We start from the raw sequence: 16,465 nt of genomic DNA on the forward strand, positions 1-16,465 counted from the left end.
ACACCAATTTCGGCATATCAAATATTATCATTTATAATGGCTATATAGATGTAGACCTTAATATGACAGATAAACTCATCTCATTTACACACGCATATATAACCCGGAACTTGGATGTGCTAACTGTTTTTCAGTTTTGGAAAGTTTTAGGTGAAGTTATGACCTCAAGTTGTCGTTGTTCCACGTATTGGATCTAAATTTCACGTGTTGTCATAGTATTCGAAAATAATAACAAACAAGGTTTGGATCATTTCATAAATTCTACATTTGCATGCCTTGTTAAAATAATGAATGATATAAATTTTTGTTTGATTATATAAAATATATATTAGCTTCATTTGCGCACCTTATAGTTAATCAGAATTTTCCTAAAAGGTTATTGAGAATATCATAAATTAGTAATGACTCATTCCAATAAAATCAAATGACATAATGATTCTAAATTTCAGTTCCATTAGCCGAACATTTCAAGATTTATCCGACTAGATCTAAATCCACATAGTCACATGTCTAGATACATATATATTATTACAGTTCAGATATTGCACTTTCAGAAAAGCAAAGGCATCAGTGGAAGGGTATTTGGTTTATTTCCTACATATGCCTTACGCTCAAAGTTGTGTCCGTATATGGATGCTGATTACAACTAATAACATCTATATGCAGGGATTGGTAAGTATTCAGAAACTTAGATTCGTGATTTTCATCGTTTGTGTCATATACACAATTACTGCTTAAAGAAGAGCGTATATTAATTAGTTGTTCTCACTTAATACTTGTTGTTTTGTCTCTCTTATCTCTTGTAAGGGGGTCTCTCTAACCACTTGTGCTGCTGTTTCTGCAAGTTCTTGCAGTGAGACATCACCCAACGGTTGTTCTACAATTTCTTGTATCGTTTGTATTGAGGTTGGCATCGACATTTGTTTGTCATCGCGCATACCATGATTTTCAATTTGATCATTTCGCGGCTGCGATAATCTTTTGTCGATATTTTTTTCCAAAGCTATATCGATTTCCTCGTCGTGTTCATTGGTATTTACTTTATTAGCTTGATTTTCAGATAATGGGGAACTTATTTGATTTCGTCGATAGTATCGGACAAAAAGACAACACAAGATAAAAGTTACAATCACAAGTAATGTCGACAGTAATGAGAATAATATCAATTCTGTATTCTTGCTAAATACGTTGTTTTCTGATTCTTGAAGTCCTGCAATACAAACAAAAAACGTTTTGACAGTACATTGTCAACTTACAAAAAAAAAGTCTTCGGATGATAAATCTATTTGAATAAGCACATGGGAAGGCTAAGGGGTATGTTTCAATGATGCGTAACGCCCGAAAATTACCTCTCATGTATGCACAACAATTAAAAAAACGACTTAAAAAAGCGAGAACAATATTACATCAAAGCTTGAGGAAGACCTGGGCTTTATCATGTTTATGTTAATTAAACACTATATGTTTTCTAAACCTAACCATTTATGCGAACAGATGATGGTGAACTTATCCGTTTTAACTTCAACACACATATATCTTTTGTGCACATTGAGAAAGGCTGACATGAGTGTATCTGCAGCTGAGGGTTCAATGTTTGTTGATTTGTATTTTGAGTTTTTTGTTCTGTAATTTTGGTTCACTGTTTAGTACTAATGCTATCTCCATAGTTGTTAATGTAAATGCAGATACTTCTGTGTTTATGAAAGAGTGTTCTGCCTATTCTGTGTCATTATCAGGCTGAATTATATGGAGTGAATGGATCTCTATAAATTTTTTTAAGAAGGTTCAATACCACAAAAGGAAGGTTGGGATTGATTTTGGGGATGATGGTTTCAACCGTTTAGGAATTAGGGGCCCAAAAGAGGCCCAAAAGAAGCATTTTTCTAGTTTCAGGATAATAACTTGTGTATAAGTATTTTGATTGCTCTGGAATTGTACGACAATTTTTAATACCACAAGTAGAAGGTTGGGATTTATTTTAGGGGTTTTTGGGGCCAACAGTTTAGGAATTAAGGGCCAAAAAGGGGCCAAAAGCAAGCATTTTTCTAGTTTCCAGACAATAACTTGTGTGTAAGTGTATGGATCTCCCTGACATTGTACCACAAGGTTCCATATCACAAAGGGAAGTCTAGGATTGAGTTTGGGGTTAATTGCCCAAATATGTAGGAATAAGGGGCCAAAAAAGGGCCAAAAACAAGCTTTTTTCTAGTTTCCAGACAATAATTTGTGTTTAAGTGTATGGATCTCTCTGAAATTGTACTACAAGGTTCCATACTACATAGGAAAGGCTGGGATTGAGTTTTGGGGTTATTGCTCCAAGGGGGATTTCAAAAAGTTGGGGGGGATTCTTTTTCCTATTTTTTTAAGAGGACTGATATTTTTTTTTTTCAAAAGTTTTCATATTTTGAAATTTTGAAAAGTTTCAAGAAGAAATCTTCAATTGCACAGTATTGCGCAATAGATTTGTAAGATCTTTGACCACATTTATTTTGTGTCAGAAATCTATATTATGTCAAAATTTGATCACAATACAAATTCAGACAGTATGAGGCTTGCATATTGTGTCAAATTTGTACCAACTGTTCAGGGTTCGACCTCTGCGGTCGTATCAGGCTGCGCTCAGCGAAGCATTTTATTCTAATTTCCTACTACTTCAGAGAAATAGTTGAAAACAACAGAAATTTAGAAAAAACGATAGTTCACGTAAGATCAAGCATTACGTCATTGGAATGCATATGCAATACACAAAGACCACGTAAGCTCAGGCACGACTTCATTAGCAAGCAATGCATAAAAGTGGAACGGCAGTGGGCGGAGCTTAAAGCGATATATATATAGTATAAAATTACAGCACAGCGGTATCTGCTGGGTTGGTAATGTATGATAGGACACCAAATTGCAGGATAAAACTTTATTTCCTGCACATGAAACATCGCAAAAAGCAAAACATACAAGATCTACTTAGTCATCAAAAATTAAATACTACACCATAGGGAGACTGATTTCAAACATTCCTGTCATCAGAATACCTTTTTTAGCACATTTTATACTATAAAATATGTTGTTTTTAATAGAACAGTTAATTTACATTTTTTTATTATATAGAATTTTTGAGAAAAAAACCACAGGAATATTGATTGTTTTAAATGTATTCATCCGTGATTATATGAGCCATGATGTGTGGCTTCAGTCTCCGGTAGAACTGATCCGTGTTGCACATACCACATCCAGTATTTCGAATCCATTTTCTGACGTCTTTGCCCATTTCGAGCAGAAGTTGCGATCTTTGATTTAGGCAATACTGGGTTACCTATCAGTTGTCCTTGGTCATATGTAATGTTTTGCTTGTTGTAATTGTCGGTTATAGAGTTATACAAAAGAAGAGCAAAGTCGACATATTCGCCCCTTTGAACATGTTGATTTTTTGTCCTAATTTCTGACTTGCATGTAAAGTTATGTCATCGTCGAGGCTAGGAGAGTGACTATAGGTGCATACATGGAATTTGAATCAGCTTAACTCTAATTGTATTACCTGTATGATTTGTTGTATTTAAGGAAGGGGCCAACACTGAGACTCCAGAAGTTGAGAGACTGTTAGATGCCGGTACTTGAGCAGGTTGAGGTTGCATTTTCTCTTGTCTTTTTGAAGTTTCTAACGTTGCAGTGTTTAAAGTGGATTTCCGCTTTTTTAATGACATGCTTTTATATATCTTAGTACCTAAAACCAAAAGAATATATTTGAACAAATTTTTTTATATTATAGAATATATTTAAGAATATTGCTCTGTACCATAAATAACGAATTTGTTAGTTAGTTGCAACATCTGAAATCTCATTGACGCTAAAATCAGACTAATTATTCATTTATTAGTTTATGTGAAGTAATACCAGTACATAAATGTCGGTCGGCATACGATAACAAAAGCACATTTAGGTGGCACGTGCGAACAGGCGGATTCAATATCATGTACTGAATGACTAGGCGGTGGTAGAACTGCTGCTAAATAGTTCAAATGAGACGATGTGCTGTTAATCACCAGATCTAGTTAATAAATTGGATACAGTGGTAATTAAACAGAAAGCTAAACATAATTTGAATTTTATCTATAATGATAAAAGAACATCTATAAAATTTGGAGCACATGGTGCATGTAATCAAAAATGAAAGCTAATACTTATTCGAATTACATCTATAATAATAAACTCTTTTAGAGCAATGGTGTAGCAGACATGAAAAGATGAAAATAAATTATGTCGAGCATGCAAACTGTAACTTTGCATTTATCTGTGACCGCCCGAGGTAATATTTATTGCAGATCGGTGTCATGGCGCGTTGATATGAAATACAAATAACCGTGTAGATCTATATGTTACAGTTCATAAAGAAACTTTAGTAGCTTAATTATTATTTACAATAAAAGCCGCTTGCTTCATCCCGATAAGTAAATGTATGTCAACATGTAAAACGTAGCAATAAATTAAAATAAGTCTGCCATGATATACTTAATTTCTAATAAATATTACAGGAATCATGTGGATGACTAACTCTAATTATACCACATGAGTCTCGCTATTGGAAGAGTATACCAAACCTGAACAATGTGAATCCTATCTTTTGTTCAATCATTCATTAGTTTTGCCAACCGGTAAAATGTAAACAAATCATTGCGCCCTTGTAACCATATATAGTGCGCATGGTAAAACAGATAACTGATTTGACAGGAAGTGAAACGGCCAATAACGCAAGTTTGCTTACACGAATAGTTATATATACTAGTAACCGAATTTATGCTGAACAATACATTCTATTATATTAATATCAAACTTCAATTACAGTAATATTAATGGTCACCTTAATAGAGATTCTGTCTATTCTCCTTCAGGTGTAATACCACCAAATCATAGTACGTCACATCCGGTTGCATACGAAAATAGGTCGAAAAAAATATTCCCTTGAATTTGACAGTTGTAGGTAATTGATCCTACATTTCATTGCAGTAAAACATTTCTGGGTCATAAACATATATCTTGGGTATTTCAAAGCACCATTATTTTTTTTATTTGGGGTTTCTATAGAATATTTAGGAAACTTGAGGTTATATGGTTACTAAAGCTTGTACACAGGTTAAAAAAGGGGGAAAATTTGATTGGTTAACTTCCAGTGATGGTTATTTTCTTATATGCAATGAAATGTTATGTGAATTTTTTTCTATAGTACTGGAAAGGATAAAACTTTACTCATGCCAAGTATTTCTTTATTTAAAACAAAGATAAATTCTGCACAATTTTTTGAAAAGTGCAAATTTAACAAAGACTAATAGGGGAAATCAATGGTGGTATTACACCTTCAGTAGCTATACAAGCGAAGAAGACACACTATTATAACAACAAAGCATCGTTTTAGTTAATAAAACAGTTTCACATAAAAAATGTTGCCAAGTTATATTTTTAAAATCTATGTATGTATCTTTAGAAAGTTTAGAAGCGATTATGGTATTTCAACTTCAAACAAAATGGAACAGAAAAGGAAGTGTTTGGGGGAAATACCGCCACATAAACATGTTATAATTTAAAATAGTCTTGAGGTATCTTCCATAACGTTCCTTGGTTAGATATCCCCTAACTTCATTATCACTTAATAGTCAAATCGGACACCACTGTCATATTTATTTACATATCTAGTTGTTTCTTTAATCAATTATCATGTAATTGAGGGAAAAAAGACATATTACGGTATTAATAGATTTTATAAAAATCAAATATTAACATTTTTGTTTCCGTCCATACATTTTAAATGATTTAAAGGCATTATGTGCTCTTTAATTTTTATTTGGAAACATCAGTGTTGAATGATGGAAGAAATTGTATAACTACAAACGCAAAACAAACATCAGTCACACAATGAATATGACCGCGACTTTTTCCAAGGGAAGTACAAAAAGAAAAGAAAAGATGGTACCTGGATATACAAATGACCAATACCCAGTTGAACCCCATCCTGTAGAAACTCCAATATTTCTGATATTTAACGGGTTTGAGGTATCATTCCATTCCATAAATTCCCTATTCCATTCATCTTCCACTCTAATATGTCCATTTGTCCATTGAATATAAAATGTTCTATATTCGTTTTGTTTTAGAACTTTTCCACGATGCGTTACCAATGCTGTACCTTGTTTCCTGTCACGAATGACCGACTTTGAGTTAGCCCAACCACCCAATACTATCTCATAAAGAGGATCTTGGTCAGTATTTGAAGACATTAAAGCTATATGTGCATTGCTGCTGGCCTTAACCTTGAACTTAATACTATCGGCTTCTGGATTTCCAACATCAATGCCATTGTCTGACAAAAGTATATATTTATATCGGTTTGGGGTTTCAATATTTGGTCCCTGAAAACCTGTAAATATAACAACAAAAAACAACAATAAAGTATAAGATTTCGAGAAAAAACGACATGATTAGAAAATACAAATAATAACACCATTACAAACACAATTCCATTTTAATATTCATGTCTTGGTTAGAAAATACATAAAATAACACCATTACAAACTCAATCCCAATTTGATATTCTTGTACGTGCCTACAATAAAACAAGTCTATTCTATTTTTAGAAAAATACGTCACTTCTTATAATTCGTTTGTGGTGTCCTGGTGTACTGTCGTAAATTCATGGGAGGTGTCTGTTGTTATTTGTGGTTTACATGTTGTAATGTACTGTTATATTATTAATTTATGTATTTCTCTGTGCTATATTTATTTATATTTATATTTATTTGTACTGTATTCATGTCACGTAATGTTGTCATTTTAGCGATATTTTTAACATCGCCATATAAGCGGGAGGTTTGGATAGCCATAAAACTAGGTTCAACCCACATTTATTTCTTAAAATGTCCTCTACCAAGTCATGAATATGGCAGTTGTTATTTAATAGTCCGTTTCTATGTTTGTTGGCGTTTGTTTTTGTTGCAGATCAGTGTTTCTGTTGTTCCGTTGTTTTCCTCTTATAGTTGATGTGTTTCCCTCGGTTTTGGTTTGTGACTCGGATTTGTTTTCCCTTAATAATCTTATGACTATTGAACAGTGGTATACTACTATTGCCTTTACTTACGTCATTTGGTCTCTAGTAGAGAGTTGTCTCATTGGAATTTATACCACATCTTTTTATTTTTATAATCTACGTATGAGTCGTTTAGAGTTAACTGGACAGGAATGAATTTGAATGCACTTTTATAATTTGAGAAGATTTTTAATAATTTTATTAATATTTTGTCCTCTTCTTAGATAACTGATTCAAAAAGAATAACCCATAATTGAGTTTCACTATCATGGCAATTAATGTCAATATCCTTTTTTTAACGCAGAATAATGACCCTGTGTTAGAACGTCTACAATGTTGTTAGTGCTGTCATGATGTGTTCGTCTTTGTATCATTTTGCCTTAAGCCATGCTGATGTCTCTTCCTTTTTAACTTCTAAATTGTTTATTATCACCTTAAAAATATTTTCAAACTTTTGTAACGCACACTGGATAAAAGTTATAGCCACGCCTCCATTCAATACCGATCGCTTCAATTGTCAAATCATTTCCCAGACACAAATACTAGTAATAGTAAACCACTAGCTAATGAGACGGTGGTTGCGTAATCATTAATAGTCAAGCATCATTAGTTTAAACCCAACGATCATGGTAATGTCATAGGACCGATTGATTTTCATTATTATCTTCTATTTATAAATATATAATATGAACAGATCAGCGCAAAAGGAAGTAAAGAATATAATTTTTGCGCAGCTGGAAGTATGCCCAACTTTTTCCTTCGCTCAAAATTTAATCTGTATACAGGTTGGGAATGAATGATAAAAAGTTTCACAAACGCATATTTTATGCCATACTTTTATATTTCTATAATTTTTTCACGGATATGATTGAATGAAGTTTTTGTAACGAGATGGTGGTAAATCGACTATTCCCGACAAATCAATTATGACGCTATCCTATATTTTGACCATTCTCTTGGGGAGATATTTTTCAGCAATTTTGGTGAGCATTATTTACCACAAAATTGTTCTTGTGTTCCGTCTTGCTATTTGACAGTAGGTAATAAAACTTCTTAAGAAATGCAAACAGAAATGTGCATGTGAACCGTGATCGCATAATCTGAGTCACAACCTTTTCATGCGCTTTTTTACAACGTATTTACTATATAGATCTGTATTTATCATGGGATTTCATGTGTGTAACTGTGTACATATTTTTAGCATGTCACGATCTTTGTTATTGGTATCATGTAAGACAAGTGGCAACAAACTTAATATCCGAAGAAATCAAAGATCTACAAACAAACTCTGAGTCTACGTGGGTACAAATAAACATGACAAATGCCAGAAAGCTAATCGTTGGAAGTTAGAATTGACCTCCATATGATAATGGTACATACATAGAACAACTTAAAATCTCACTAGATCATATTAACCAAAATGCAAAACCGACAAACATTCTTGATGGCGACTTTAACTTTACCATATAAACTGGGATATTCCGTGCACCATTCCTAGCAAACCAGACATCAAGCTTCATGAACAACTTCTTACCATCATACATGAACATTCACTTGAGCAGATTTTAAAAAAAACCCACAAGGGGAGACCCAACACTTGACCTCATATTTACGAAACAAGAAAATAACTAGGAACACCAACAGTATAAAAAAAACTAACTGGGAAATCATCAAACAAGACTCAAACAAACTCACACAAGATATAAAAGGTCATTACAATATTTCATCTACTAATGACCTTTGGAATACATTCACAGACAGACTACCTACATCAGTCAAGAAAAGCATTCCCAAGAAGACGATCACAAACAGCAAAAAACTAACCTGGGTTGATAACAACATAAAAATTAAGAAAATAAAGTAAAACAACTATATAAAAAGAGCAAAAATAATCCAGAACAATTGAAAAAATATAAAAACTTAAAAAGAACATTACGAAAAAAATGCGTAATACCTACTGGAATTACATTAAAACTAGATATGGACGATGCCCCCTTCTGCTCTGCCATAAGATAAGTATAATTCACATACTACACTAGCAGGAATGAATGTCCAGCCAAAAGGTTTCAACTTGTCAGTTTTAGTAGTCACCAAGTTCAACTTTCTATTTCCAGAAGTCACCAAGTTCAACTTCAAGGTATTGACTAAATATTTGACAATACTAAAAAATCTTATTTAATGCATTAGGGACTTTAAACTGTAGTAGTACAAACCATGTTTTTACATTATATAGCAAGTGAGGATGAAATGAAGCCAAACTACCGGTGTTTGTATTTACCTCCCTCTTTCTGACTTTTGAAAAAAAAACAAAAAAAACAAAAAAGTCCAAATACCTGACATTTTGAGAATATTTGAAAAAAATCAAAATCCTTTGGACATATACAAAAAGGAAGATGGGGTATAATTTTACTATGACACAACTCTCCACAAGAGACCAAATGACACAGAAATTAACAACTAAAGGTCACTGTACGGCCTTTAACATGAGCAAAACCGAAACCACATAGTCAGCAATAAAAGGTCCCGTAATGACAAATGTAAAACAGTTCAAACGAGATAACTAATTGCCTAATTTATGAACAAAATAATGAAACAAAAACAATTATGATACACAGAAACAAACGACAACCACTGAAATACAGGCTCCTGACTTGGGACAGGCACATACAGAATGTGGCGGATTAAACATGTTAGTAGGTGTGCAACTCTCCCCCTAACCTAGGACAGTGGTCTACCAGTACAACATAAAAACAAACTATAAAAATCAGTCGAAAAAGGCTTCACTCATCACATTATGTGTACAACCCACAAAACAACCCACAAAATAGTAAAGCTATAGCACAAAAAAACTATAGAAAGAGATAGCTGGACAAACCATGATCTCTTTATGCAGCTAATACCAAAAATAACTAGTCTAAATACCTGGCATTTTTCAAATATTTGAAGAAAAAAATCAAAATCCTGTGGACATGCACACCTCCCTTATGTGTAGAAACATCCTACAAAATAATAAAGTTGTAGCTCAAAAACTGTGGAAGGAGATATCCAGACGGACGAACGGACTGACAGGGGTAAAATAATATGTCCCTCGACATTTTGTCGCGGGGGCATAAAAATGATATTTGACCTACCAGTAGAAGAACCAAATGACAACATCAGACAAAAACAACTAAAGAATTTGTAATTTGGTACAAAAAGAGTATTGTATACTGCAATATATGACATAAGAGACGATTTGAGTTTTGCAATAGCTAACTCACCTTGTTGAATAACGATGTTCCTCTTTCCACATCTCATTTCACAACTTGTACAGTTTGATATATGTTCTAATACAGCTGTCGTTATATAAAATACCTTTGCAATAACACAAGAGCTACTTGCATAGAGTTACAGATACCGCAGAACTGTGAAAAGTTTTTTTTAATATAATGTAATTGAAGAAAACAAAATTAAATAAAAAAAAACATTTTGACGTAGTTAACGTGAGAGTACCCACATTGCGCCAATTTTTTGCACCTCAGTTTTTTATGACCAAGACAAAAGTTTCCATTCTGTGTTTATTTTGTATACATGGTATATGTATCCTTATTTACTACATAATTCCACCAATTGAATTTTGAATCCATATTGAATCATAGAAATATGAATATTAATATGAACATGAACCTACCTTTAAACGATCCATGATTCTGTAATGAGGAGTACCCAAGTTGCATCCATGCTTAAATTCACATCCGTAAAACTCGAATAACTGATGTTTTGTTTTATTTCTCCAAATGTTTAGAACAATTTGACAATAGTCATTGCTTACTATTCATTTTTTAAGAAATAGCTATGTTAAAAGATGTGCATAATGTCAAATCACTAAAATACAAATGGTTGAATCTTCAAGATGTCTGCTGCTATGTTTGCTAAATGGGTACAATCTGGGTACTGTGCCGTTACTGGCCGGTGAAAAAATACTGCCGATTTAGATAAGATTTCATGACGAGTTAGTAGTCATCCAGTTGTTTTTAATTTATTTTTTGATTTATTTCACCTTTACGACAAATTGTCTAGATATGCAGTTGGTACGAACATCAAACTTGTAATGATGTCAAATGATATGAGAGTCGCCTACTTCGTTTTTACGATACACCTCGTGTGTTCTAGGTGAAAAAGTTCCACAACACGTCGAAATAAGCATAATGTAAGCGTAACAGATTTGTTAATAGACATCTAACGAAGTCGATGATCCTACAATTTTTTATATAAATCAAATGAAAATTTATTTATTAACAAGATATCAATTTTTAGGAAAAATCTATTCCTTTGTAACTGGAGATTTGATGATTTTAAGACAAATTAAAGACCATTTTTCGTCAATTTTCAATTCTAGTTCAACGAGTTAAAGTTGTATACCAAATTTTACCACAATCTGTGATATAGGCCATTTATTGTACCTTGACCTATAATGAAATCAATGGGAAGTGTATGTTTTTATCTGATGTTTTGCTATGTTTTGTCCATTTAGGTAGATATCTCCCTCTCTAATTCTTCAGATTTTGCTGAAAATGGATTTTCCAGTCAAGGTGAATCTACACAGAAATAAACGAAAACTCGGATAACAAATCCAGAATGTAATCTAAAGAAAGACAAAGGATTTGTGTAGAAATGTAAGAAATCATTTTATGGAGTTAATCTCTGCTACTTATTTATTTACTTTTTGTCCTCCGTTGCATACATAAATCTTTTATAATTAATATCACTGATAAATGTTATTATGCTTACCTGCATGATTCAGTACAGCTGGTGAGATCAAATGTAAAAGGGAAAATATAACGAAAATTGTGTTCATTTTATCGTCTTGTGTGTACAAAACTGAAAAAAGGTTTTGCAGACTTCAACGAATGTATTATTTGTGGCCGTTTCCTGTTACGTATATTTGAGTCTTTATTTAAATATAACCCCTGAGGGATATATACATGTATATATATATATATATCACATAATGTACGTTTTAGATTAATGAAAGAACCAAGAAAATAAATCAAGACGATGTTTAGAGTTGTCAGTGTAAGGATATGAAATGCTAAAATAAAATTAATTGCTTTCCCGTTCTTAAAATGACAGTTGGACCTTACAACCTCATTGCGCATAAATAAGTTTTAAAATTGAATATTCGTTTTACTTTATTTGGCCTTTTTAACTTTTGTGATTTGAGCATCAGTGATTAGTATTTTTTAGACGAAACGCGCGTGTGCCGTACACAATTTTAATCCTGGTATCTATGATGAAATTGAGAATGGAAATGGGGAATGTGTCAAAGAGACAACAACCCGACAAAAGAGCAGAAAACAGATCAAGGCCACCAATGGGTCTTCAATACAGCGAGAAAATCACGCACCCGGAGGCGTGCTTCAGCTGGCCCCTAAACAAAAATATGTACTAGTTCAGTAATAATGGACGTCATACTAAACTCCAAAACATATAAAAGAAACTAAAATTTAAAATCATACAAGACTAACAAAAGCTAGAGGCTCCTAGGAGACTTAGGACAGGCGCAAAAATGCGGCGGGGTTAAACATGTTTTTTGAGATCTCAACCCTCCCCCTATACCTCTAGCCAATTAAGAAAAAACAAACACACAGCAATACGCACAGTAAAACTCAGTTTAAAAGAAGTCCGAGTCCGATGTCAGAATTGGTAACAAAAGAAACTAAACAAAATGACAATGATACATAAATTAACAAAGGACTACTAGCAGTTACTGACATGCCAGCTCCAGACCTCAATTAAACTGATTGAAAGATTATGTCTTCATGATATGAATATCAAGCACAATCCCTCCCGTTAGTGATTTAGTATCATACCATCATAAGATAAACGAGAAGAACACAACCCGTACCATGCCAACAACTGGTTTGGGAATAAATGTGTTTATTTCCGATGCAAAGACCCTATAAGTGAATCAATATTAAAGCCAAAAGATGCCATCTTTAATGATCTGACAACAGTATCAACCACTGATCATTTACTATATCTCTTTATACCATTAAAGACTTGCAAGAAAACAAATATTGCAATATGTGAATGGTAAATTGTGACTTGATAAAACATTTTTTTTCAAAACCAGTTCATATATATTGACTGTCAATTAATTATTTAGTTTGATCTTTGATGTCGTGGTAAGCTTGTTGAATCTGGAGGTTTTATATAATCAATTATTTCTCGAGACTTTGAAATAATATTCTTTTTATTTTGCCAAATATTAACAGATCACATCAAATATTAGCGGCATGAAACACTTCGAATGACTTTTGGAATCAGGAGTCACCACAAATGTAACAATGAATAAAAACTTTGCAACACGAAACTGGAAGCAGCTGAAAATGGAAAAACGTGTATAGAATAGTGTTATATAATTATATGGACATTCAATTTGCTATAACACTTTGATCTTGGCCGTTGGTTTTAAATTGTTTCACATGTTGTCATGCATGTGTTTTTATATTATAGCTCACTATATGATGTGGTTTTGGTCATTATGGAAGGCCGTAAGGTGGACTATTATCACACATCTACTCCCTTCAACCTATGACTGATAATTTTTTCATTGGCAATCATACCATATCTCCTTTTCTTTTATGGTTAAGTAAATGATATAGTTTCAATAACCAAAACACTACACACCTCGCTTGAATCCATTGAAACTGATTTGTTAGAAAATAGAAAGAGTCGTTTAATTCCAACAAAGGTTAAAGACTATTACATACTACAGACATAAGATTTAAGTGGTAAGCCAGTTATATGATAATAAAAACTATTCGAATCACATGATGCTTACAGTGTCTGGAAACATTTAGCTTATCATACTTTTGTAGTTATTGTTGTATAAATTTTAAGAAACGATATTGATTTCCATTACAAATTAATTCTTTAAACTTACCTCACAGTTATTTGCGAAGTACCAGAGACAAATAATACTGAAAAGTTTACAATAATTGCAGATTTAGGCATAATATTTTTAAATGCCATTTAAAGGATTATAAAAGAGCTAGACATGACAAATAATACACAAATCATTCCAAAACGTTATTTTGCTTTCAGTGCAGTATTAATATATAATTCATATAATTATAAAAATAAGAATTTGCTGTAATAGCACCGTACTGGGAAGATTTCAGTTTTTCTTCTCTCCGAATATCAATATCATTATATCATGGACTTTGGTTGAAATGCACTGCAATGAACACAGAAAATACGGTGTGTCGTGATTAAACTTTAAATACAAGTTTACATGAGATTTACCAGTTTTTTTTATTTTGGACCCCTCACCTTACCCACTTTGTATATTTTACAGTCAAGAACTTTGTGAATATTTTTGTTTGTTTATATATTTCTTTTGCATTTTAAAGAATTTGTGTTGATGGCAGCTTCTTGGTAGTAAGCTAAAGGCTCTATTTAGTTTATTCGCAGCTTTTTTTAGGTCCGGAATAATAATAGCTTGATATACTGTTGAAACATTTGTCATATTCACTTTCACTGCTTAAGGAAGAGCGTCTACTGTTTGGTTCTGAAACGTTATTATCACTTAATATTGTCTCTCTTATCACTTGTGAAGGGGTATCAACTTGTGTTGTCGTTTCTGTAAGTACTCGCATTGAAATATCACGCATCTTTTGTTCTACAATTTCTGAGGTCGGCATCGACATTTGTTCGGCATCGCGCTTTTCATGATTTTCAATTTGATCATTTCCCGGCGACGATAAATATACACTATTATTGACATTTATTTCCAAAGGTATATCAATTTCTTGATAGATTTCATTGGCATTTCCTGTATCAGCTTCGTCTCGAGATGATGGTGATCTTATCCGATTTTGCATTGAAATATCACGCATCTTTTGTTCTACAATTTTTTGTATCGTTTGTATTGAAGTCGGCATCCACATTTGTTCGGCATCGCGCATTTCATGATTTTCAATTTGATCATTTCCCGGCGACCTTAAATATACACTATTGTTGACATTTATTTCCAAAGCTATATCGATTTCTTCATAGATTTCATTGGTATTTCCTGTATCAGCTTGGTCTCTAGATAATGGTGATTTAATCCGATTTCTGTTATAGTGTCGGATAAAAAGACAACACAAAATAAAAGTAACAATCACAAATAATGTCAACGTTAATGAGATTAAAAGAATTTCTGTTAGTTTGCTAGATACGATGTTCTCTTGTTCTTGAATTCCTGCAATACAAACACAAAACGTTTGTCCAGTAAAATGTCAACGTATGCTTTCGAAAAATAACATTTGTTGATACAAAATTTATTTCAATAAAGCACATGTGATGGCTGAGGTGTATATTTTGTATAAGCATAATATAAGGTCAAAGAACTACTTATCATATAGTCAGAAAGACTAAAATCTGCGAGAACAGTATGATAAACTGACGTTGTTTATCATTTTAATTACGTCTTATAGTGTTCTAGTTACTTTAGTCCGATGTTAGAATAAGTAACAAGAGAAACTAAGCAAAATTACAATGACCAACATGAATTAACAAAGGACTACTAGCAGTTACTGACATGCTAGCTCAAGACATCAATTAAACTGATTGAAAGATCATGTCTTCATCATATGAAAATCCAGCACAATTCCTCTCGTTAGGGGTTTAGTATCGTACCATCATAAAATATACGAGAAGAACATAACCCGTATCATGCCAACAACTGGTTTTAGAATAAATATGCTTATTTCCGATGCAAAGACCATATGAGTGAATCAATATTAATTCGAAAAATGCCATTTTTAATGACCTGACAACTTTATCATAACTATATCCCTTCTGAATAAGTCTGTTTAAAGGTTTGTTTAGCTTTTGAGGTGAATGACGACATGTTTGTGCTTTGTAAAGAATATTACAATAAAAGATTGAATGTGAAATACCTAACCGTATAAGATGTCTGCAGGTTGATTTATATTTACGAATGATGTCCTTGTACCGATATTAAAATTTAGTAATGTTTTGACAAGTCTGTAATATCGAAAACCCTGGTGTAATAATTTTTAAGCAATCCAACGATTTCTTTCGTTAAAATCAAATACGTTGTTACATACACGAGCGAATCGAACAAGTTGAGATATATAAACACCATAAGATTCTGACAAGGGAACGTCAGCATCTAAAAATGGATAATTAACAATAGGAAATGAAATATCATCTCTATTATCGTAAATTTTGGTATTAGGCTTCCCGTTAAAAATATAGATATCTTGATCCAGTAAAGGGCAGCGTTCATTGTTCGTGTGACACGCAGTTTATACTTCGTTTGTGGTGTCCTGGTGTACTGTCGTAAATGCATGGGAGGTGTCCGTTGTTATTTTGTGGTTTATTCTGTGGTTTACGTTGTTA

General features: G+C 32.8%; 1 protein-coding gene across 1 annotated transcript; it reads right to left on the bottom strand.

Annotated features, from left to right (window-relative positions):
* Positions 1-411: 411 nt before the first annotated feature.
* LOC127701897 (uncharacterized) lies at positions 412-11,950 on the bottom strand. Its single transcript, XM_052205875.1, has 4 exons — positions 11,840-11,950; positions 5,960-6,403; positions 3,533-3,718; positions 412-1,210 (listed from the first exon to the last, which is right to left on the bottom strand). Exons 1-4 carry the CDS (start codon positions 11,904-11,906, stop codon positions 756-758), a joined length of 1,152 nt encoding a protein of 383 aa, XP_052061835.1. The 5' UTR covers positions 11,907-11,950; the 3' UTR covers positions 412-755.
* Between the last annotated feature and the right edge of the window lie 4,515 nt (positions 11,951-16,465).

Source organism: Mytilus californianus, unplaced genomic scaffold, assembly GCF_021869535.1.
Source record: "Mytilus californianus isolate M0D057914Y unplaced genomic scaffold, xbMytCali1.0.p SCAF_5, whole genome shotgun sequence".
NCBI classification, from domain to species: Eukaryota; Metazoa; Mollusca; class Bivalvia; order Mytilida; family Mytilidae; genus Mytilus; species Mytilus californianus.